General features: G+C 47.0%; 1 protein-coding gene across 3 annotated transcripts; it reads right to left on the bottom strand.

Annotated features, from left to right (window-relative positions):
• Nucleotides 1–689: 689 nt before the first annotated feature.
• ZDHHC15 (zinc finger DHHC-type palmitoyltransferase 15) lies at nt 690–20,878 on the bottom strand. Of its 3 annotated transcripts, XM_066202698.1 has the most exons (12): nt 20,737–20,878; nt 17,848–17,874; nt 15,631–15,725; nt 14,858–14,978; nt 13,811–13,880; nt 13,410–13,442; nt 12,231–12,351; nt 10,945–11,077; nt 9,640–9,766; nt 8,972–9,081; nt 7,735–7,817; nt 690–6,737 (listed from the first exon to the last, which is right to left on the bottom strand). In XM_066202698.1, exons 1-11 carry the CDS (start codon nt 20,876–20,878, stop codon nt 7,774–7,776), a joined length of 1,023 nt encoding a protein of 340 aa, XP_066058795.1. In that variant the 3' UTR covers nt 690–6,737; nt 7,735–7,773. The 3 variants fall into 3 exon arrangements, with proteins under 3 accessions (XP_066058795.1, XP_066058794.1, XP_066058796.1); XM_066202697.1 differs by lacking the exons at nt 690–6,737; nt 7,735–7,817; nt 8,972–9,081; nt 9,640–9,766; nt 10,945–11,077 and having other exon boundaries at nt 11,086–12,351; XM_066202699.1 differs by lacking the exons at nt 690–6,737; nt 7,735–7,817; nt 8,972–9,081; ... (1 more) ...; nt 10,945–11,077; nt 20,737–20,878 and adding an exon at nt 19,060–19,423 and having other exon boundaries at nt 11,086–12,351.
• Nucleotides 20,879–21,659: the final 781 nt, after the last annotated feature.

Below are 21,659 nucleotides of genomic sequence, written 5' to 3'. Positions count from 1 at the left end.
GGTTTTGCTCAAGGGTCCTGAATCAAGCAGAGTCCCGTTGCAGCACAGGTGCAGACTGCGTGGGAATTGGGGGTGGGAGCGGCACTGCCTGTGGACATCCCACACAGACAGAACTTGGGACTTCTAAGAGACAAGACTTGTGGCTGGATCAGTCTCACCAACCCCTTAAATGACAGGAAAACTGCAGCAAAAAGCTGGAACTTTTTGATTTTGATTCCTACTCCTGATCACAGAGCACCAGAGCCAAAAGGCAAGCGTGGTCCTCTGGGCTCAGCAGCCTTTCCAAAGCCCCAGAGCACTCTTTGTTTGGGTCACGTTGAACATCACTCTGCAGCCAAACCCTTTTTCTTTAAATCCCCTGGTGTTAAGTACACCACACCCAGCTGGCCAGTACCTCCCCTTACTGTAACTTTGGGGAAATCCATAAATACAATAGAAACCATTATTATTTTAAAATGTATCCATATTCTACAATTGCAGGATCAGGGAATGTTGTCTCAAGGAGTGTCCTTACCTCTCATCAGGTGAGTGTTGAGGTCTGGGCTGCCCCCACCAACGCATCTTTTTGTCACAGATAAAGAACCTTCCCTCTTCCAAGCAGCAATTCAATTCATTAAAGTTCTGTAACACTTCCAGAGAGGGAATGTTTAGCTCGAGCATAGGAAATAAGCACTCACAAGTCTAATGAATTAGCCAAAAATGGTTTTAATGCAGTCCTTGCCTGCAGTGCAGTATAAACCATAATAAAAAACAACAAAGCAGAACATACAGGATATTCAGCTGTAGAAACTGTACAAACACTTGGAAAATGCCAGTGAAACTCCACAGAGCATCAGCAAAGTCAGAACATTGGTCCGACAGTAAAAACGAGTATCCAAAGCTTTTGTAAAAACCCATTTGATATCAAAAGTCTCAATGCCAGCAGCAGCAGCAGCATTAAACTCCTGAACACAACACCCCGAAGGTGGGCAGCAATCCTGGAGTGACATACCTTGGAAAATCATTACTTCCCAATGGATTAGTGGGGAGGGATGTGTATGAACCAGTTGTGAGTGGAACAGCTGCCAGCCCCAGGCCGTGCTGGGCTCCTAAAGAACAGCTGGATGCAGTTACAGCCACTGCAGGGGATTGCTGCTGTTCCCAGTGGACAGTGGCAGTGCTGATCCTGCCCTGAGTGAGCTCCCAAAGGGATCCCACAGCAGCCCCCGCCCCATTTTCCAGTGCATGAAACCCCCTGGCTTTTCTGGAAGTTAAACCCTCCTGCGACACCGACAACACCACGGCTCTGCCATTCTCTGATCCTGAGATTTAGCTCACTTCTATCTTTGAGGGACCCATCTGCACCACAAACAGCATTTCCAGATGAGGAGCGGCCATCTGAGCTGGCAGATTATAAATGTATAAAATAACAAGACCTTTCCTATTTCCTGTGGTCCTAAGCCAATGTTCCCTGCTCCAACAAGGGATTTGGAATCACTCTGGAGCAGCTCTGTGAGTGCAGAGGAACAAGAGGTTCCACCTCCCCACCCCAGCAGTCACAGCCTTGTCCCAGGGAAGGTCACCTGCACCAGTGCAGCAGTCCATGACATCAGCAGCATTGCAGCTGCCCAGGGAGTTCTGGGACACAGCCTGGAGGCTCCTGGATCCTCCAGAAAAGGTTGGGGGGGGAACAACAGACCAACACTTTCCCTGTGAACTTCTGTTTGTCTTACAGAGGAAGTGCTGAGAAGGCTGCACACACCTTCCCCAGGTTCAAAAGGAGAGGGGGAGGGGGATTGTGTTGGCTTTCAGGCTTCCTGTGGGGTTCAGTCTGAGGTTTAACTCAAGGAGGTGCTTCAGGAAGTTGTGGAACAGCAGGGAAGCTGTCAGGTTGGGTACCTGCGTGTTCCAAGGGCTCTCTGACACCAGCACTGGCTGCAAGCAGCCATTTCTTTTCAAGCACAGCTCAAATAAGAAGGAGAGATGATCCCTTTGTCCTTTTTGTTGGATTTTTACGGGGTCGTGGTTTTTTCCCCCCTTCTTAACGTAATTTCCTTTTTTATTAAACAATGGCTGTTACCCACTGAAGTTTTACAAATGCTGCTGTAAATCTTAAAACCTCATACAGAAAAAAATAGTATTTTAAGGAGCATGCAGGCATGAGCAACTTACAGGTTTGTATTTGAAATGTAAACTTACATTTTATTTCACAAGGTTTACATCCCAAACAGAAGCTAGGGAATGAAGAAATGAGGTTTTTAGGAAAGAGAAAATGCAGGAAGTGGGATCCTGCTCTAAGCAAAGCCAGCTGGGCCTGACGATGGGAAACACAAACCAATTAATTACAAATAAAATACGTGGCACAACTGCATAAAATGACACCCAAAGTACTTCACAGTACCCAAAAAACCAGCATAAGCAGCTCAAAGCTGAAAATATCTAACAGTATGTTCAGGAGGAAGAGGGAAGACTCCAAGTGGGAGGGAGAAAGGACAGGAGAGTAAAACCCTGCAGCAGTGGGTGTGAGCTCAGTGGTGTGAGCAGGGCAGGGAATGCAGCACTGGGCTGGCAGAGCCCACGGCAGAGCCACAGCAGGGTCAGGCAGAGCAGGCTGGGAATGAAAACGGCCCCTCTGCCATGCCAACACCTTCAGTCAGCTGTTCATAATGAGTTCAGGTTTGCAGCTGTCCTGTATTAAAGCAGAGGCTGATAGAATTGGAAAAATATCAATAAAATTGAGGTATTTTCAAGTACTGTGGATCCATTTCAGAAATCTGTACCACAGGAGTCACTGAGCAGAAAACGTGACCCTTCTGAGTTAATTAATTCTGGCTTAATAAACAAGGTCAGCAGAGGCTCCTTCCCCTGCTCATTAAACCTTTCCGTGAGTGCACCAGCTCTGCACAGAGTAACAACTGTGCACAGAGTAACTGCTCAGCAGAGTAACTGTGCACAGAGTAACTGTCCAGCACATCATTCTTCATAGCGAAATTCAGGGGGAAAACCAGTATTTTTTATTTTTTCCCCTGGACATTTTACATTCATATCATATTACAGACTTTATGCATCAAGTTGTGCTTTCAGTCCAGACCAGCATCCAGAACTAGAGCTGCAGCTGGTGTGGATTTTGCTGAATCCATTCCTGTTTGTCCCAGGAAGCAAACATTCATTGCATAGTGAGATTTGGAAGTTTCCTGATTCTCACCAGTGACTGCACCCCACACACACACTGGGTACAGCCTCCTCACACATACAGAACTGCTCCCTGCTTCAAGGAAAACAACATCATCCTGCTCCAAAAACTTCCAACTCAGCAAGAGAAACCTGGCAGTGCACTGAGGGTTGCACAAGTCCTGGTTCCTTGGGCAGGACTCGCTGGCCCAGGACTGGACCTAGACAATTTCACACCGAGAAACATCAATACAATACTCCGGAGCGTTTTGTACCTGAATGGAAATGGGAGAGAAGGGGGAGAGGTGAGGAGGTGGCTGTTAGTGGTCAGTTATTTTAGAGGATGAAGCCAGGAGTAGAGGGAAAACAACGGAGGCATCACAGCAAAGTCCAACAAGAGCATTCCCTCCTTTCCCATGGTGACATCACTTGGACAAGTTGCTCCTAGCTGAGAAAGCTGGAGTGCAGATCCAAAGGTGAGCAGAGAAAAGAGCCCCTGGAGGGGCTCGAGGCAGTTCCCTTGCTGCCTCCACACTGCTCCAGGCCGGAGTGGAACACCTGCAGTCACACAAGTGACTTCAGCACCAGGACTGAGACCCAAACCTGGACAATCCTCCGGTTCTCTGAATGGAACTGCAGCACAGCACACACCCAGAGAGTGACGGGGAACACTGGTGACAGTCCCAGCGGGAACACTCGGGCTGCTCCTGGCACACACGGGGCTCAGAGCACACCTGGAATGCTGGGACACCAGCACAGGCAGGGCAGGAAGCAGAGAGGTTTGGTGTTACAGCCCTTGCCGTCAGGGATGATGGTGGTGGAGAGCCTCTGGATGAGGACCAGGGCATGGAAAACAAAGGAGGTGCTGCAGTGGGTTTCCCCTGAAGAGCCCTTTGCAGGTTAAAAAGAGCTACCACACGACTGGGCTGAATGTTCTCTCCTTTGTCACCTGCAGCAGGGACCACAGCAGCCTGGGGAACTCCTGTTTTCCAGTGCATTTACTCAGCATAAAAAGGACAAAGGCCAGGGGTAAAATAGGATATCGCCTTAAGTGAGCAGAAGGGAACAAAATGGAGCTGCTCACTCAGACCTGTGGGTTTTCCCCGTTTTGTTCTCCCTCATTTTACACAACTTTTGGGTTTGTTTCACGTTTCATGAGGCTTGCCAGCATCTGATGTGTGGATATTGAGAAGTGGCTCTGAAGTGATAAACTTTCTATTGTTTCTACCTGGACAAGAGTTTGTTACAACCATGGGAGGCTGAGCTGCTCTGAGGGAAAAGGAAGAAATGACCATAATTAATTACAAGAAAAGTGACTGAATAAAAGTCACTTGGAAACATTTAAAACCCTTTCTCAAGCTGAGCTTGGTACCTGTGCCATCATAAAGATATCTGGCTTAGTATGAGAAGACAAAAGCTGATTTTCTGTCCTCCCTAACGAGCAGTGCAGCAGCAGCAGGCAGGGCAGCTCCTGCACAGCTCTGCTGCTGCTGCCTGGCACAGAAACAACTCAAATCATGGCAGGGCTGTACCCAGAACCAAACCCAGGCAGGGCACAAACACCTGCTCAGAAAACTCCTGTAAATCCACAAGCTCTCACAGGATGGAATAGAAAATCACCAAATCATCTTCCTGGTTCTATACACAAGGAATTTAAAGTTTTTAAAGGCACAAATAGCACCTCTGTAGGTGCTAAATTCTGGCTGTGTTTAGCTGCCATCATCCTCTCAAGCTCCCCCTCCAGAGCACATTTTGCCAGGAATGAGGGGATTGACTCAGCTGCCACCTTGCACCGCGCACAGCACAAGGTCCAACACCAGATTTAAATGAGAAATGCAGCTTTAGATGGACAGGAAAAGCCCTTCCAGCACTCAGCAGCCATTTGGTGACAGAGCCCCTCAAGAGATGGGGCTCAGGTGGCTGAAGCAGGAACACTTTCGGTGTTCAGGGCCACCCTGAGGAGAGACACAGACCCACAGGAGCCTGGGCCAGCCCACCTTGGCCCCTCCCAAGCAAACTCAGCAGCGAGACATCGCAGAGGGGTCAGCACTGCCTGCTCCACACAAGCTGAGGGACAAAATTCCTGCCCACAGGGCACGGATCAGCCAGGAGTTAAACACCTTCTCCTAGGGAAGGAACCTCTGCAAGGCTCTCCTGGCTCACACACACACTCCCTGTGGCGGCAGCAGCAGAGGAACAGAGGGAAAAGGGGTTTAGTCTGTAGGCAAAGCCTCCATCACCAAACTCACTCATCAGCTCCTTTCTCCTGACATGCACAGCTCCTCCTGTAGTCACTGCCAACACCAGTGGGCTGACAAACAAACACAAAAATGGGATAGGAAATGATACTAAATGATCTTAGAGGCAGTAGTACACCAATACTTTTAGCATGCACCTAATTCAAACAAGAATGATGGACTGGGCTGAATCATGCAGATAAAAAGAAGGACTTGGGTCTAGAAAAATGTCCATAATCTGGCCAGCCAAGTCTCAGTTCCATTCCCCAGAACAAAGACAGGGAAACACCTCTTTGACTGCAAATGCAGCAAAATGCAGAAACAACTCTGATCAACTCTTAGTGCAGAAATCCCTGAAGCCAGTCAGTGCACTGAGCTGGGAAGAAGTCTGAAAAAAATAAATCAATTGTGTCTTCAGCATTTTGGGGTTCAGGCCACTCCTGTGGAGTGTAAACTCCGAACACGACTCCTGGAACCATATTTTCAGTGCATGTTTCGAATTCACATCTTCCTTTCTGACTGCATCAACACACAAATCTCCATCAAACACTGATCCAGGAACGAGATGATACTTTAGCCCTAGGAATTAATGCAAACTGGACTGTCTGGAGTTCCATTTTGCATTTTAGGAGCCTGCAAGTAGGATACAAAAGCACTATAACCCAAACTCTAAGACAATAGTACTCTCCTATAAAAAAAAAAAGGTTTTTAAAAAATCTATGGCCACAATATTCTTGACTCTTGATACTGGCAATGTGAAGATTTTATTTTCATTCACAGCTGCACACGTACATGTGCATGTTCAGCACTTTTGCTTTCAACACTCTTACATTCAGCTACCAATTTAGTGCCAGATTTAACTGGGTCTGTCTTGCATTGAGCTGAACTGACTCAGAATTTAAACACATTAGAAAATGCCACTTGTCAGAGAAGGTTGGAGAATCAGCCTCAAAATTAATAACCATCCCCAAGAATATTATGGCTTGGAAGAATTTCAAGAGCTCGAGTCCCTGATATTTGCAAAATGAAAAGGCCTTTGGAAATCCACTCGCATTGACATTTTTTTACCTGTTTTGAATAAAAAATATAGAGTATTTATAAAATAAAGAGAGCAGGCCAAAGAAGATTGGCCAGAATCACTCTGTAAAAGCGTTCTGTTAATTCTGTAACTTAAACTTCTAAAGCCTTGGGACATCTGGGCAGCAGGATTCCTGGAGAAGCACTCTAGAATGCAGATTCCCATCAGACAATACTTCAGGATGTTTTCTCATCGTGAAGATCCACCTGTTTTCTGCCCCTCAAAACTGAAGTCCTTGCCAAGAGAAGGGATGTTGGCTCCTGAGAGGGAAGCTGAAATTTAAAGGAACACAAATGTGCAACCACAGCACTGCTGTTCTGAGGGGCTGAGGGCTGATCTGGGCTTTGGGAGTCATTTTAAAGCCAGGAAGAGCAGCAGGAAAATGCTGATTTTGCCTGCCCTGGTGGGATGGCAGGATGCAGCCCTCACTGCTGACAGAAAAACACTCTGAGGTTTTCCTCAGTGGAACAAGGTGGACTCCTAAAGTGCCAGAAGGGCACTGACAGCAGTGTGGAGGAGCCCTGTCTGCCAGGGCCGCCAGGCAGGGACTGCACAGCTCTGCCACACCACAGTTACTGACTGCCTTGGAACTGAGAGGGGCAAACTGCAGCTGCCAATGCCACCTCCTGCCTGTGGGACAGCACAGGATGCCCCTGGAATATCAGCCAGTTCCATTCCCCTGGGACAGCAGGACACTGTGTCCTCCTCACTGCCTGCAGCTCCTGGGGCAGGATGTGTGGGGGGCATCTCCCCTGTTCTCCAAGCCAGCAGAGGGGGCAGAGCAGGGAATGTTCTGGAAGCAGCACCTGCCCCAGCTGGTGTGGGACCCACCTTTTCCAGGGGAAGAGAAGGCCTGGAGAAGAGTGACAGCTGATGTGACATTACCAGGCACCTCCTTGTGTTCCCAGCTGCAGCGTGGCTGTGCTCAGCTCCAGTTTAACACTTTGCACCTTCCCACACCTCCCGCGGATCCCACAACTTCCATCTTGCCACTGTACAACTCAGAGCAAGGCTCATTCCTGCCGTGTCTCCCAGAGCAGCTGCAGGGTTGGTGTCCTGCCCTTCACAGAGTGCTGGTGGCTCTGGTGTCACCTGTGCCAGCACCAGCCCAGGGCCACTGACAGCCTCTGCTTCCTCTCAGGGCCCCTTGGAGAAGGGATTTCTGGGCAAGCTGGAGAAAGATTTTTCTGCTCAAGCCCCAACCTATTCAACATCACCTCCCCACTCCCTGCAGAGCAGTATTTTTGAGGGAAATAAAGAAACACTGACCTTTTTGATCCAGCTTTACACCGCTGTGCTCTCACACTGCTATGTCTCCCTTTCTATGGCAAGGGACGAGGCTTCCCCAGAACCTGTGGAAACCAAAGCACTTAGAGGTAAATAAATCTGGTTTTCTCACTGAGAATACATTTTTCACCAAGCATGGGATTGTGTTTTTAAGGATAATTACAAACAAAAATAGACAGCCACTTGTCAGAGAGAACTGAACAGCTGTTTTTAACTGAGATTACTCTATTCTTGGCTTTATTTATTTCATACCCAAGTCACAAGCTTTAAAGCCACAAAGACAAATCAAGGTCTTGCAGTTTTAATGGAACATTTCAGGTCTTTCTGGTTAGACATTTTTACTGGCTTAAGTTTTTTTTTTTTTTCTCTGTTGTGTAAGAGAGAATCTGAATGTTTCAGTTGAAAGGACCCACAGTGATCATCCAGTCCAACTGCCTGGAAATGTCAGTTATTTTATAAGCACTATAAACTGGGAGACTTCATAAAAGCTCCAGACCATAATCTGGGGTCTGATCGAGCCAAAAATCACCTCACTGTCACCATTTTCATATGGAAGAATTAATTATTTATTCAGAGGATTTAAAGTTTGTAAAAACTGGAAGAAGCTCTGACTCATTCCTAAAGGAGTTATTTTTAAGCATCATTAAAAATTCACAGGAATGCCACAGTTTGCTATTTTAAAAGCCAATTTTGTTGGTTTTAAAAAGTCATTTGTGTTATTACCTTGTGTAAGTACCAAAGTGTATAGAACCAACCAGGGACAGCAGGTAAATTTACTCTGGTAATAAAGAAAAAAAAGTATAAAGCAGCTTCCTAAATGTATCCCTGCACTCAGGTGTTTGCATGTCTGTTTTCACACACTCTCAGAGGTTAAATACACTTTAAAAAATCCAAATATTCTCCTTCTTGCAGGCACCACTTTACATCCCAAATAACTGTGCTGCATGCAGCAACATTTATATGCAAATACTCTCAGTTTGTGGCAACTTCAGTTTCTCTAACCCTTGAAACACCCTCTAAGTTCATTCACTTGCAAGCAGGAAGTTGCTAAAAAAAAGAAATAATTGTTTCCAAAGCAGAGTTTATTTTTAATCTCTGCTCATTAATCACGTCAGAGCTGCCCAGGGACTTCACCAACACAGTTTTTATTTGATTAGCTCTTTTAATTCATTTATTGGCCACTGTGGGCCAGGATAACTAATTTCACTAATTTCCTTACCCTGAGGCTCTTCATCTATCCCATCCTCTTCCCACTGCTCCTCATTTGTCAGGAGAGGGTTCCGGGCTTCACTCAGGGCTCTCATTGGGAAGAAATGTCCATCCCCCTGGCTGAGAGGAGAAAGGCACAGAGGGACACTACAAAAGCAGCAAGTGACTCTAAAAGAGGACAATTTCTCTGCATCTTTTCTGCTGCCAGTCTTTCCCATGTTTACTTAAAATCATCTTTAAGCTTTGAAAAGTACCATGTTTATCTTTCTTCCTGGTTCTCCATTTTTGCAAGGTCTCTGGAGTGCAAAAGTTGAAACTTGTGGCCTGGAATCAAGTAATTTTTTTAGCAGAAGGGAAATGGGCTAATTTGATCAAGCAATTTGAATACAAAAACCCTGGAAAAATTAACTTGTGGGCAGTTAGGAGTGACAGGGGAACTAGGGAAAACATTTATGAAAAAGAAGCAACTCATAGGTACAAACTGTATCATTTATCCCACAGATTCTTCAGGGCAGAAATCTCACCTGCGTTTGACTGACACCCAACAGAAAATGGCCCCAACTCTTACTGAAAGACACATAAAAATCCCACTTTCCTGTGACCTAAACCTGTACATAAATGCAAAAACCTGTAATTATATCAGCTTTTAGCACTTCAGCTTTTAGCAGGGTTACTTACCTAGAGGCAATAGGCAGCAACCAGAGCTTTTTTTCTTCCCCGAACACTTGCTGGAGATTCTTCACAAAGCCAAGATTGAATCCGTTTTTATCTGGGCCATTTTGAAACACTGGAGCTGAGAAAGCCTCTGCAAACAGAGGCAATTTCAGTGGGAAAAAAATGAAAATCAATTGCAAACACTCTGAAACAAGGTTGTGTATCTTGTAGCCATCTAAAGACAACATGATTTAACAGATTATAAAAATAAATTTCAGTTTCAAAATAATGGTTTTTCCCATTTAGCAAAGCCTGTAAAGACTTTCCAACTGAAGGCAGGAGTTTGGTTGTCCAACTGAACCTGGAGAACAGTCAAACCAACCCACAATGGGCTGTTTCATCCAGGGAAAGGAGTTAAAAGATCTTTCTGTGGGACTTGATGAAAGCCAGAGGGTAAAAGTTTCTAGGTAAAAAGCTCTGCAGAATGAAGTAGGTTGGTCTTCAGTGCATATTCCAGAAGTGGCACTGCAGATTTAAATCACCTCATTCATTAATGTTACAATGAACAAGCACTAGGGACAAACAAATGCAAATAAACTGGGTTCTGGTGAGGCATAAAATTAAGAGAAGAGAGGAGAGAAGAACCTTGAGTGCCTTAGGAACGGTTTGATTTCCCTTCTCAGCTGCTGCACAGGTCTGATGTTTTGGGATAGATGAGCTTCAGTGCCCCATGAAATGACTTTTGAAGTAAATAACTTGATAAAATCAGAATATTTGCTCACTCTTGAGAGTGTCTGTTTTGTTACAAAACTTTATCCCAAAAGCTTTGGAAGTTGAACATTTATCTGAGGAAAGTCAAAGAAATTTTGGCAAAATTATACTATTTTAGATGATAATTTCTTTGGTTTTACAGTCGCAACTTCTTTGCCTTTATCAGTAAAGATGGACACTGTTTCCCAAGCTCACCATGCAGGTTGGGATGGATCTCAGCACAGGAATATAACAAACCATTATTCCTGAAGAGCTGCACTCATTTCAGAGCAAATGTACTTTTACATATGCATAACACTTTTATAATTGGACTTCTACACTTTAAGGCTCTGGTTTCCCTAACAAAGCTTTTGTCACACCAGCTAATAAATGCAGCTCATTTGCAGTGACAAATTTCTGCAGCTTGTACCAAGATCTTAAATCTTCCTCCCCTCACAAACCAGCAGGAATGTACAGGAATAGAACAAATGCCTTTTTTCTTCTCTTTTTTTTTTTTTTTTTCCTTCTTACACCACCTTTGGTGTGTCTCACTAGAAGGAACAGATAGAAGAACCTTACCTAGGGTGGATCTGTTCCTGCTGACGAGCCAGCAGTGGTAGCCAAACAGAAACATGAGGCTTACAAAGAACATGACTGCCACAAAGAGAAGGAAAAGGATGTGAAATTTGGAACGTCCATTGGTCAGCTCACCCTGGAAGGGAAAGCAACACAGAACAAGTGATAGGAACAAATTAAAGATGGAAATTATTTGTGCTTAGAAATATAACTCTAAAACTCCTATTGGGAGTTCTTAAATTTTTACAGACAAAAGCCAACCTTACTACAAAAAGCAAAAAGAGACAAAAGAAATGAATGTGGTTCATTTCCCCTCCTGTAGCACAGCACAAAGAGTGGGGGTGTTATTAACTCTTGGTATGGCTCAGAGCCAGCCCAGCACAGCTGCCCAGCTGGGCCTGAGGAACACTCTGTGCCTGTGGGAAAGGAGCAGGCAGGAGCTCTTGAAGCCCTGGTTAAGTTCTGCTGAGTTTCCTGTGCACACATCAAAATTCTGCACCTTGCTCAAGGTAAGCCCACAGAAACCTGCCCTCCACATCTGCAGCTATTGGGGAGTGTTAGAACGGAGCAGATGGATGGGGAAAGTTTAAAAGCCAAGTGGGACCTTCCAGGCAGAAGAAAGGCTCCTTTCCCTCTCCAGCAGAAGAGCCAGAGGTGCCCAGCAGTGACACAGTGACACAGGCAGGCTCTGGGGGCCTCCAGGGCTCAGGGCTGTGCCTTGCTGAGTGCGGGGAACAATCAGTGCACAGCAAAGGTACTTAAACACAAGCATACAGAGTTATTGAGCAGAGGGGACAGAAATAGAGGCCAAGGGCCAGTGTCTTACTGGAGCTGTCAGCTGGCCTTGCTTTCATAGAAACAATCAGTAGTAACGGCACAAAAGCCTCCTTTGGTTCATTCAGCTTTTCAGTTGAGAAAAGAGGCTTATGGGGGTTAGAAAATGAACAAGGTTTTTGACCCATTTTTTTCTTTTCAATAAATGTACAAATCAACGCCAGCATCTTACACATCAATGCCAAACCTCCCAAGGGACACCCATGCAAACACAAGGGCAGGGGAGAGAGCCTCTCTGCCAGAAAGTGATCTACAGTCTGCAATTCCTCATGTCTGCTTGCTTCTTGCTTGGTGCATCTTGGACACCTAACAGGAGGTGGAGTCCCAAAGGGCGCAGGAAACACCTGCCAGGAAAATGCAGCCCCTCCACTGCCTGAGAGCAGCAAAGCACCGAGAGTCACCAAAGCCCACGAGACTGACAGGAGATGAAAAAGTAACCGGATTTCATGACTTACTGTCCAATACTTAATGAAATACTTGAAGACTGTTGCAGCAATATACAAGCAATACAACAGAGAATAGGCTAAGAACAGTAGAAAGAATTTGTAGTTAGAAAATCCAATGCAGTTATTCACCCTGGAGGACAAAAGCAAAGTTGAAATCAGCATTTGTGCAGCACACAGTGGTTGTAACACAAAGAGCACGACCGCTTTGGGGGCTTTGAAACCCCGGGATGACACAACCGAGTTTGGCAACGAGCAGCTCCCCTTAGTGGCCGAGAGGGAACAGAACCGCTGGCTCTGCGCTCCACTCCAACCCCTCCTGCGGGCCAGGGAGGAGCACCGTTCAGGTTGCTGGAATTGTTTTAAGGCTGGTACCGCAGGTAAAGGGCTCACAGAGGCAGCAGCTCGTTCCTCTCTCTGGGTCTCGTCTGCCAAGGCAATCAGAGCTGGGAGTTCTGTGCTACTTCACTCCTTTGCAAACACCAGCAGCCACCTCACCCCTGCCTGTCTGTTTACACGGAGCCCGATTAACCCCACACTTGGTTAGAGCTCCCCATGCACAGGACAGCTCTAGGAAGGAACAAGAGGATCTACAAAAAGCCCCAGTGGATGTTGGTGTCAGTACTCGGGTTTGGAAAATCGTCTACAATTTTGATTGCCAGGAAGGTTCAGGTAGGGAAATGTTTGTGTAGTTTCTGAATTCTTGTATCTTCCTTTTTTTTTTTTTTTTTAAAAAACAGAGGAATTTAAGAAATGTAGTGGCAGCAATTCTGAAAGGTGTAAAGCTCAACTCATCCATGCAGCTTTCTGCATAGACTGTTTCTGACCAGCATCAGGTCAGAAACAATCCATGTGCAAATGTTGTTATTGGAAGCACCCCAAGTACAGCTGAAACTCTGAGAGCCCAAAGGAAAGGCTAAGCTGTAGTTCCTTTCAAATTTGAATAATAGTTAAGGAGTGAATTAGTAGTTGGGGTTTAAATTTTATCAATATAATAGCATTTTTACATATGCATTATGGAGCAAACATGAATGATTTGTTAAAATTTCATTTCAGGCAATTTCAAAGTGTAATAATTTTATAAGTTTCCCAAACTAAAGAGATGGATGGCCTAAAATATGAGAGGTGTACAGAAATCTATCTAAGTAGCCTTTCCTTTCAGAAAACCACAAACCAGTATCTAGGACATACCATGGACAGTGATGATCCATTTTTAGCACACACCTACAAAAGGACAAAAAAGAAAAATTGAAGATTTTTAATTGGTACCTCATTACCAACTGCAGATCAACACAAAACTTTAATTTTTGTGAGCTTTCTACACCGCAGACACTCAAAATTGTGCTGTCTCTTAGGTTTGTTTAAGGCAGATGAAATTTTAAGATGGAACATTTCTTAGTGTTCGAAGACCAACTAATGCCCTTGGTCTTTGTGTAGATAAAGAGATGAAAATGATTTCTGCCCTAGAGCACTGCTGGCTGCAGCTGGAACAGAGACCCTGGGGAAGGTTTTTGTGTAAAAAGACACGTGGAGGAGCAGCCCACTCACAGAACCTTGTGGTGACTGCACCTGGGTGAAGGACAATGACTTACATGGCACAAACAGAGCAGTGGTGACAACGGTCAGGTTTGATCAGCTGGCATCTGTCACAGAACCGAATCCCTGCAATTAGAGACAAAACAATGGAAAAGTGTCTTTTTTTTCATGTGTCAGTGGATACTGTGCTTATTTCCTAACTATTCTTTTTCTTTCCTCCATCACTTCAGCAGGTGAGCTGGTGTTTGCTGCCAGGTCACAATCAGGCAAGCAACACTCGTAATTCTGATAGAGACTTGCAGATGGGGCAACAATCAGTGAAAGCATAAAACCATAGAACCATGGAATGCTTTGGGTTGGCAGGGACTCTCAAGTTCATCTTGTTCCACCCCTGCCATGGGCAGGGACACCTCCCACTGTCCCAAGCTGCTCCAAGCCCTGTCCAACCTGGCCTTGGACACTTCCAGGGATCCAGGGGCAGCCACAGCTTCTCTGGGAACCTGTGCCAGGGCCTGCCCACCGTCACGGGAAGGAGTTTCTTCCTAACATCTATCCCAAACCTACTCTTAACCCATACAGCCAGCTCAAAAGTGACAAACCAAAGCTGCACTCTTGCATCCACATTTACTCGGACTACCTACACTTCATTTTGATAATTCCCTATTTATTCCAGTTCTCTGCTTCAAAACTCTTTGGCTTGCCTGACAGAAACGAGCAGGTCAGGGCCTCCAATATAAACACAGATTTCTTTAAGCTGTGATGGGAGTGCAGCAGGCATTTAATCACTGAACACAGTCCAGAAAACTGGTCACAAAAGTATGTTCTGTAGCTCTAAGCCAGACTCCATTTTAAGTAAAAATTATGACAGATTTGGTTATTTCTCAATAGAGACAGCACATGTGAGCTTTTGGACTGTAAATCCAAAGGGTGATATCTTGCTTCCCAAAGGCAGCACCTGGCACTGCGCTGAATTAGAGGCTTTTTTTGTGTTTGCAAGGGAGAGCGGGATCAGGGGGTGCCTGGGAATGCTGTTGGTGAGCAGGATGCTGTGAGTGCTGCAGTGTGTGTGTGTGTGTCTGTCTGGGGCTCTGTGCGGGGCTGACCTCCGTTCCCCGTCCTGGTGTACACGGGCAGCTTCCTGGCGATCTCGGCGAGGATCTGCCGCTGCACCTCGGGCCTCTCCTCGCTCTCGTAGCGCTCCTGGTCGGCGTAGGACATGTGGAACTGCAGGAGAGCAGCGGCCACTCACCACGGGCACACAGAGCAGCCCACACACAGCTCAGGTGGGAACGTGTTCCCTCCCACTCCCGAGGTTAAAGCAGGGGGAAATGTGGTTGTTACAAAGACAAACAGAGGCAGAGAGTGCTGGAGAGCCAGAATACTGACACACATCAATAAGAAATGAAAAAGTGAAATTAAGGCTCATAAAAACAACTAACTAGAATTGCTCCTATTCCTGCCTTAGATGAATACCATTACCTTTATAACACCTTCAGCACCTCTCTAGTGAGCAAGAACCTTTATATTTTTAAATTTTTAAACCTGGGATTAGTTGTTATTTATAAATTTACATTCTTGTAATCAGGATCAGAGCCAGGCTGTGTATATTTGGAGTGCCACACAAATATTGACCTCATTCTGTTGCCTCAAACTGAGTGTTTTATTAGTACCTCATAGAGAGGTAAAACAAAATGTGAAAAAAAAATTAAATCTATTAATCCAAGCAACATGACAAAGTAAATATTTGGTTGAGAAGAATTTAAACACATTTGCCTCTGACTCTCCTCTCCTGATCAACTAGATTGAAGGATTTTTGAGTTGTCTTTAACATCTCTGCTTTTGTTTTGCAAGGAATGAAAGGTGCTGGCACTCTTACCTTTTTGCCTGGTTGTATTGGGAGAGTGAAAACAGACTTCCAGTATGTCCACACAAAGAGCACAAAGAGGATATGGAATACTACAAGATAGGCCACTAGAAACGAGAAAAGAAAAAAAACAGGAACAGAGCAATGACTTCTTAGGCAAAGGTTTCATCCACGATGGGCATAATTCAATTTTTTAACAGCGTCAAAAAAAAAGGAAAGGAAGAGACAGCTGTCCATTCAGTGCCACCCATTATTGCAGTCCAGCTAAACCTTATGGCTCAGGGTCAGCAGCATGCCAGGGCTCAGCGGTGACCAACCTCAGAGCCTCCCCTGCTCCCGTTCTGTGGGTGAGGAAGATGCAGCTGTCAGAGAATTGTCCCACAGGGCAGGTGACAACCGTGGATCCCTGGGAATGACAGGATTCCTGTCTCTTCCCACGTCCCAGGCACAAGCCCAGCAGAACTGGCTGGTGCTGAGCAGTGGAAAGGTGAGCTCTGCAATGCTCCAGCACCTCCCAGTATTGGGGCTCAGTATTATTGCTACTAAAAGCAATGGGAAGCAGAGTGTGCACTGCCCACTCCTGCACCACCTTCTTCTCGTGAGAGCAGAGAGAAATAATATGAGCTTTACATCACCAGAAAAAGCCTAATTTCTTTTTAAATATCTTCTACATTTGCCACAGTTGATACAATAAAGCAGGAAAACTTCCCTCAAATTGAGCAAAACAGGGCTTGTGATCACTGAGGAAGAACTGCAAACCAGCAACACAACCCTCTCACGTGAAACCAGCACATGTCAGAGCAGTCTTAGCTCAACATGCAAACCTGACTCCAGAGCCTCTGTCATTAGCAGGCACTCCATGGACAGGGAGCCAAAGGAGCTGTCCCTCAGCTGCATTTGCCATTTCTTTAACATTCAACTCATTAAGACACTATTGAAGTCACAAGATTGTTTTATTTAAACACATCATTTCATTGCAATAACAATCTCGTTTCCCCATTTCATTTAAGCTTCAAATTCCAGAAAGTAAGATTAAAATAACTACTTGGAAAGAGAAATCTAAAACTCAAACACTTCTTAACTATGTCAAAACACTTCTTTTCCTGTGTGAAAATTGGTAAAAAAGGCCAAATGCATCAGTGAGACTTTCTAATGAGATGGCAAATGATGGGACACATCTCACAGGGATGTGATGGACTGTGGGAAGGAGCTGTGAATCACAGCTCAGTCATTCTCATGCTCCAAGCTGGTTTGAGATCTTATCCTTACACTACAGGTGGAGCTGAGGCATTTTTAATTGCTATGGAAGGAGATAAATCTTGCAACAGGTTTAATTTTGTTGATCAGCCCAGCAGCACACTGGAGGAAGCTGACCTGGAGATGCACTAACAGATTAGGCAACAATTAACTTTCTTCTGCTGAGCAGTCATTAACATCCCACTTTCTGCAGTTTCTCTGTATCACTTTCAAACATTAGAACTGCTCTATAGGGGAAATAGAATTTACTGGATGCAGCAATCTGGAGGATCTTTAAACGTCAGCTGGCACTATTCTTCATGGAACAGCTCACACTACACCTACCTGTGTCCTTCATAACCCCTGAAGGAGAAAGTCACCAAGAGAACACCTGGAACAGCCAAAAGCACCCAAAGCACCTCCAGGAAAGAATATTAAAATAGCCACTGACTCCTTGTTTTCAGAACATGGCCATTACCTCCACCAACATGCCAGTCTGAAGAGTGTCACTGAGCAATCCTGCTGTGCTGTGACTCAGGATCTGTTAGTGGGCACCAGAACTGAGAGAAAAAGCTTTTCAAAAATAGCTTTCACTGAAAGATCAAATGCAACAGTGAAAAAAGCCAGGTGGGCTGCAGATGGGAAACTAGTATTTTCTGTTTGGCTTGTAAAATCAGCTCTGGAAATGTGAGGGAGAAAGGGAGAAGAGGCATGTGGGTGTGCACAGACACACACAGCTTTTTCTGAAAGAGTCAGAGGGATCAAAGGTTTTCCCTGTTCTACCCAGACTGTGACTGAACAGAGCATTTCCCGAAGCACCCAGAAGGTGCAGCAGGCTGAGTGCCTCAGGAGGGTGCAATTATAGGAAGGAAACACTGAAAAAGGTTGTACCTTTAAAAAAATGACAGCAAATATTACTGATATTTCAGCCAGAAGATTTGTGAGTCCTTTTACACAAGGGTTGAATGGCAAATAATAAATGATCACACGTACCTTTCTCCACAGGGTTGCTCACAGTCACTGGAAAAGAAAAAAAAAAAAGTGTCCACAGAGGAAATATGAATCCCAGAGAAGGTTGTGACAATTAACATTTCTATGTGAAATGAAGCCTTTTTAGGAAAAATGTTCAAATTCAAGAGGCAAAGAGAGAACCCAGAGATCAGCCAAAAACCAAAAGCATCCGTAACAACTCTTCTTCCCTCACGCACACACCCACAGCAAGATGTTCACTCACTGTTACTTGTGCTGTGCTTTCCCTGCTTATAAAATACATTCTGTGGGTTCTATATCAGAAATATGACAAAGGCAATCCTCTGGTGGCAGTGAGAAATCACCAGGGCTCCTCTAGCACCTGTCCAAGCTGCATTTACCACATACTGGCAGCTGCTTTCTACTGGTCTGGAGGGAACCTGTGCTGTCCCACAGCATTTCTGCATCAGCAGGATTAAAGAGTTATCAATTTCTCAGCTTTGGTCAAGTCAGCAACTGCAATGGCTTTGTTGTTTTTACACTTCCTACCAGCAGAAATTGCACCATCCCTTCTTACTTCACCACAAGGAGAGAAAAGCCCCTGCTGACAGAAGCCCTTTGAGCAACCAGCTAAAGGTGCATTGTCCAACGCCTTCTTGGGAGTGACTATTTGAAAATCCATCCATTATTTTAAAAGCCAGCGTCCAAGTTTAACAGAAGAGACAAGGACAGCTTTCTTGAACAGAAAATAGAGAGTTCAGTGATATTTCGATTGCCTGGAAGTCAAAGCTCTGTGACATGCAGCAATGTAGATGAAAAAAGAAACTGAATCTTTGCTGCGTCTCTGCCCACTCAATTTTAGGTAAACAAGACCGGCAGGAAACCTTTAATTTTTCCTTTGGTTTGCTGCCAATCAAGCTATGATGAGATTTCCACAAGCACTGCCTGGCTCTTCCTCCTGACCACACCTGCAGCAGGGCCTCGCTAAGGATTTCACCTGAGAAAAGGGCACGAACGCAGATGCTATGAAAGGTTCTGTGGCAGCATCACTGTTGTCACTGTGGCAGCAACCACCAGCCAAACAAGAACTGAGACCTCCTCCTGTGAGTCACCGCTCACCCCAGGCACTGAGAGCTCAAGCCCAGCACCAGGAGATGCTTCCCAGACATCACCCCCACAGCCCTGCCAGTGCTCCCAGCTGAAAATGCAAACCAAGATTCCAGACAAAGCACTCACTATTTACAGGCTCGCAGCAGCTGAGAAGAGGCACCCAGCTCAGCAAGCCTTGCTGTGTTAGAAGTGTGGAGAGAGGCAACGTCCTGGCTGGCAAGTAACAGCACAGGCCAACAGTTCATCCTCAAACCTTGAAATAATTCAGTCGTTTCGACTTCTGCACAGACAAACTCCTCCACACACAAACAGATGAGAGAGAAATGAGGCAAACCCACACCCTCCCCCCCCCTCCCCCCAAACCAGGTGGGTGTGGGCAAATGAATGATTTTAAGCTGTAATTCCAGGCAGTGGGCTGAGCTCCTGCCAGCTGAACCAGCACTTGCAGAGCAACACAGCCCCAATCCAAACCTCACTCAAACCACCTGAGTCTCCTCCGGCAGCTGCACTGAGATCTGGGACCAGCTTGTATTCAGTATTAGTGAATTTGCACAGCGTCTCAGGAAAACACACCACATTTTTTGTCACATCTTCTAATGACAGTTACATGCACTTCAGAGATATCATTCTGTGTGAATTCTTGAAAGAAACAGCCCACAGTCTCAGGGATGGGATAAATGTGATGAAGTGTTTGGGGGCTTTGCCAAGCTGCTGATTAAAGCAGACCAGAGAAGCTGCATTTCATTCTAGTTCCCATCGAGAAAAAACCACCAGGTCTCAGTGCACTGCCAACCCTAACAAACACCTGATTTACGTCTGCTGAGCAGCACCAGAAGGCAGATGCTGCCCCACAAACATCTCAAACTATCCTTTCTGGGACCTCTGCTTTCATTTATCTGCCTTACTCTGTCCTGAGGAGCCACATTTCCTCCTCACAACTTCAACAAATCCAAGTTTCCAGCTCTTCTCTCCACCAGACGAAGAAACTCTTTTTTAGTAGCACACTAAACCAGAAATAACAAACATAAGAAAGTTTACAACTTACTATACAGTTAAACTCCTACATTAAATATACAATTACTAGCCAGCATAAAACTTCCTCTTCTAACATGTAGTGTTTTCCGTGCTACTGTAACAACTGCACACCTGAGTGTGATTTCATGTAACCCCTTTCTTTTCTTTTCGGTACATAAACATAGAACGACTCTAAGGCAGGGCACAGACTGATGTTTGTTACTGTTTAGCCCATAAATCACATCTGGACGCTATCAAATCACACCACCACCGGCTTCCACTGTGGGATCGCCCTCTCAGCGCTCTCAGCCGTCACATCGCCGCTGACAGGGACACACAAATCCCGGGCTCAGGACTAACAAACAGCACCCACAGCCCGCCCGGGACACAAACCCTGCGGAAAACAGGGCAGCACGCCCTAAATCCCCTCACTAACTCCCAACAGGACTCGGCTCGTGCTAAAGCGTTTCTCCCTGTGCGCGGGTCACAGCCGGGACCGGAGCCTGGGACCCCGCGGGCACCGGGGCGGGCGGGCCCCGCTCACACCGCGGGGACGGGAGGAGGAGGAGGAGGATGAAGGGAGGATGAGGAGAACGAGGAGGAAGGCGAGAAGGCGAGGAAGACGAGGAGGGAAAGAGGAGGAGGAGGAGGAGAAGGAAGAGAAAGAGAAGGAGGAGGAAGAGGAGAAGGGGAATGGCCCGAAGCCCCCGGCCCGCCGCGCCCCCCGCCCGCAGCTCCGCGGGGGCCCCGGCGGCGCCGAGGCACGGCCCGGGGCGGGCGGGCGCTCACCGAGGCAGAGCTCGCAGACGTATCCGTAGTAGGACCAGAGCAGGAGCAGCGCGATGAGCAGCACGGGCAGCCAGGCGAAGGCGCGGCGGCAGCAGCGCAGCCCTCGCCACAGCGCCATCCCGCCGCCCTCAGCGCGGCGCATCGGCGCGCGGCTGCGCGGGCTGGCCCGGGGCCGGCGCGCTCGGCGCTCGGCTGAGCGGCCTGCGCGCAGCGGCGCCCCCTGGCGGGCCGGGCGGGTCTCACCTGAGGGACCTTTAGTGCGAACGCGCTGTCCCCTCAGGACCCGCCAGTTCCGCGCTGTCCCCTCAGGACCCGCCGATTCCGCGCTTTCCCCTCAGGACCCGCCAGTTCCGCGCTGTCCCCTCAGGACCCGCCAGTTCCGCGCTGTCCCCTCAGGACCCGCCAGTCCCGCGCTGTCCCCTCAGGACCCGCCAGTTCCGCGCTGTCCCCTCAGGACCCGCCAGTCCCGCGCTGTCCCCTCAGGACCCGCCAGTTCCGCGCTGTCCCCTCAGGACCCGCCAGTTCCGCGCTGTCCCCTCAGGACCCGCCAGTTCCGCGCTGTCCCCTCAGGACCCGCCGATTCCGCGCCTTGCGCTGCTGGCGAGGGCAGGAGCTGGTGCTGCCCCTCTGCTCAGCCCTGCGGGGCACATCGGGGCGCTGTGTGCCGCTCCGGGCTCCGTGGCACAGCACACTCGGGGCTGCCGAGGTGACGGCGGGGCTGGAGCCATCTGAGGGGAAGGCTGAGGGAGCTGGGGCTCAGCAGCCTCGGGACGAGACGGCCCGTTAATAAATATCTAAAAGGAGGTGTCAGAGGGTGCAGCAGGCTCTGCTCCGGGGGCCCAGCAATGGCACCAGAGGAACGGGCAGGAACTGATGCTCAGGAAGTTTTAGCTGGACGTGAGGAGGAGCTTCCCTGGGCAGTG

The sequence above is a fragment of the Chamaea fasciata genome, unplaced genomic scaffold (genome assembly GCF_029207755.1).
Source record: "Chamaea fasciata isolate MVZ Bird 193981 ecotype frontalis unplaced genomic scaffold, bChaFas1.0.hap1 SCAF_22, whole genome shotgun sequence".
Lineage (NCBI taxonomy): Eukaryota > Metazoa > Chordata > Aves > Passeriformes > Sylviidae > Chamaea > Chamaea fasciata.
Note: the sequence above shows the minus strand (reverse complement) of the source record. Positions and strands in the feature narration are given on the sequence as shown.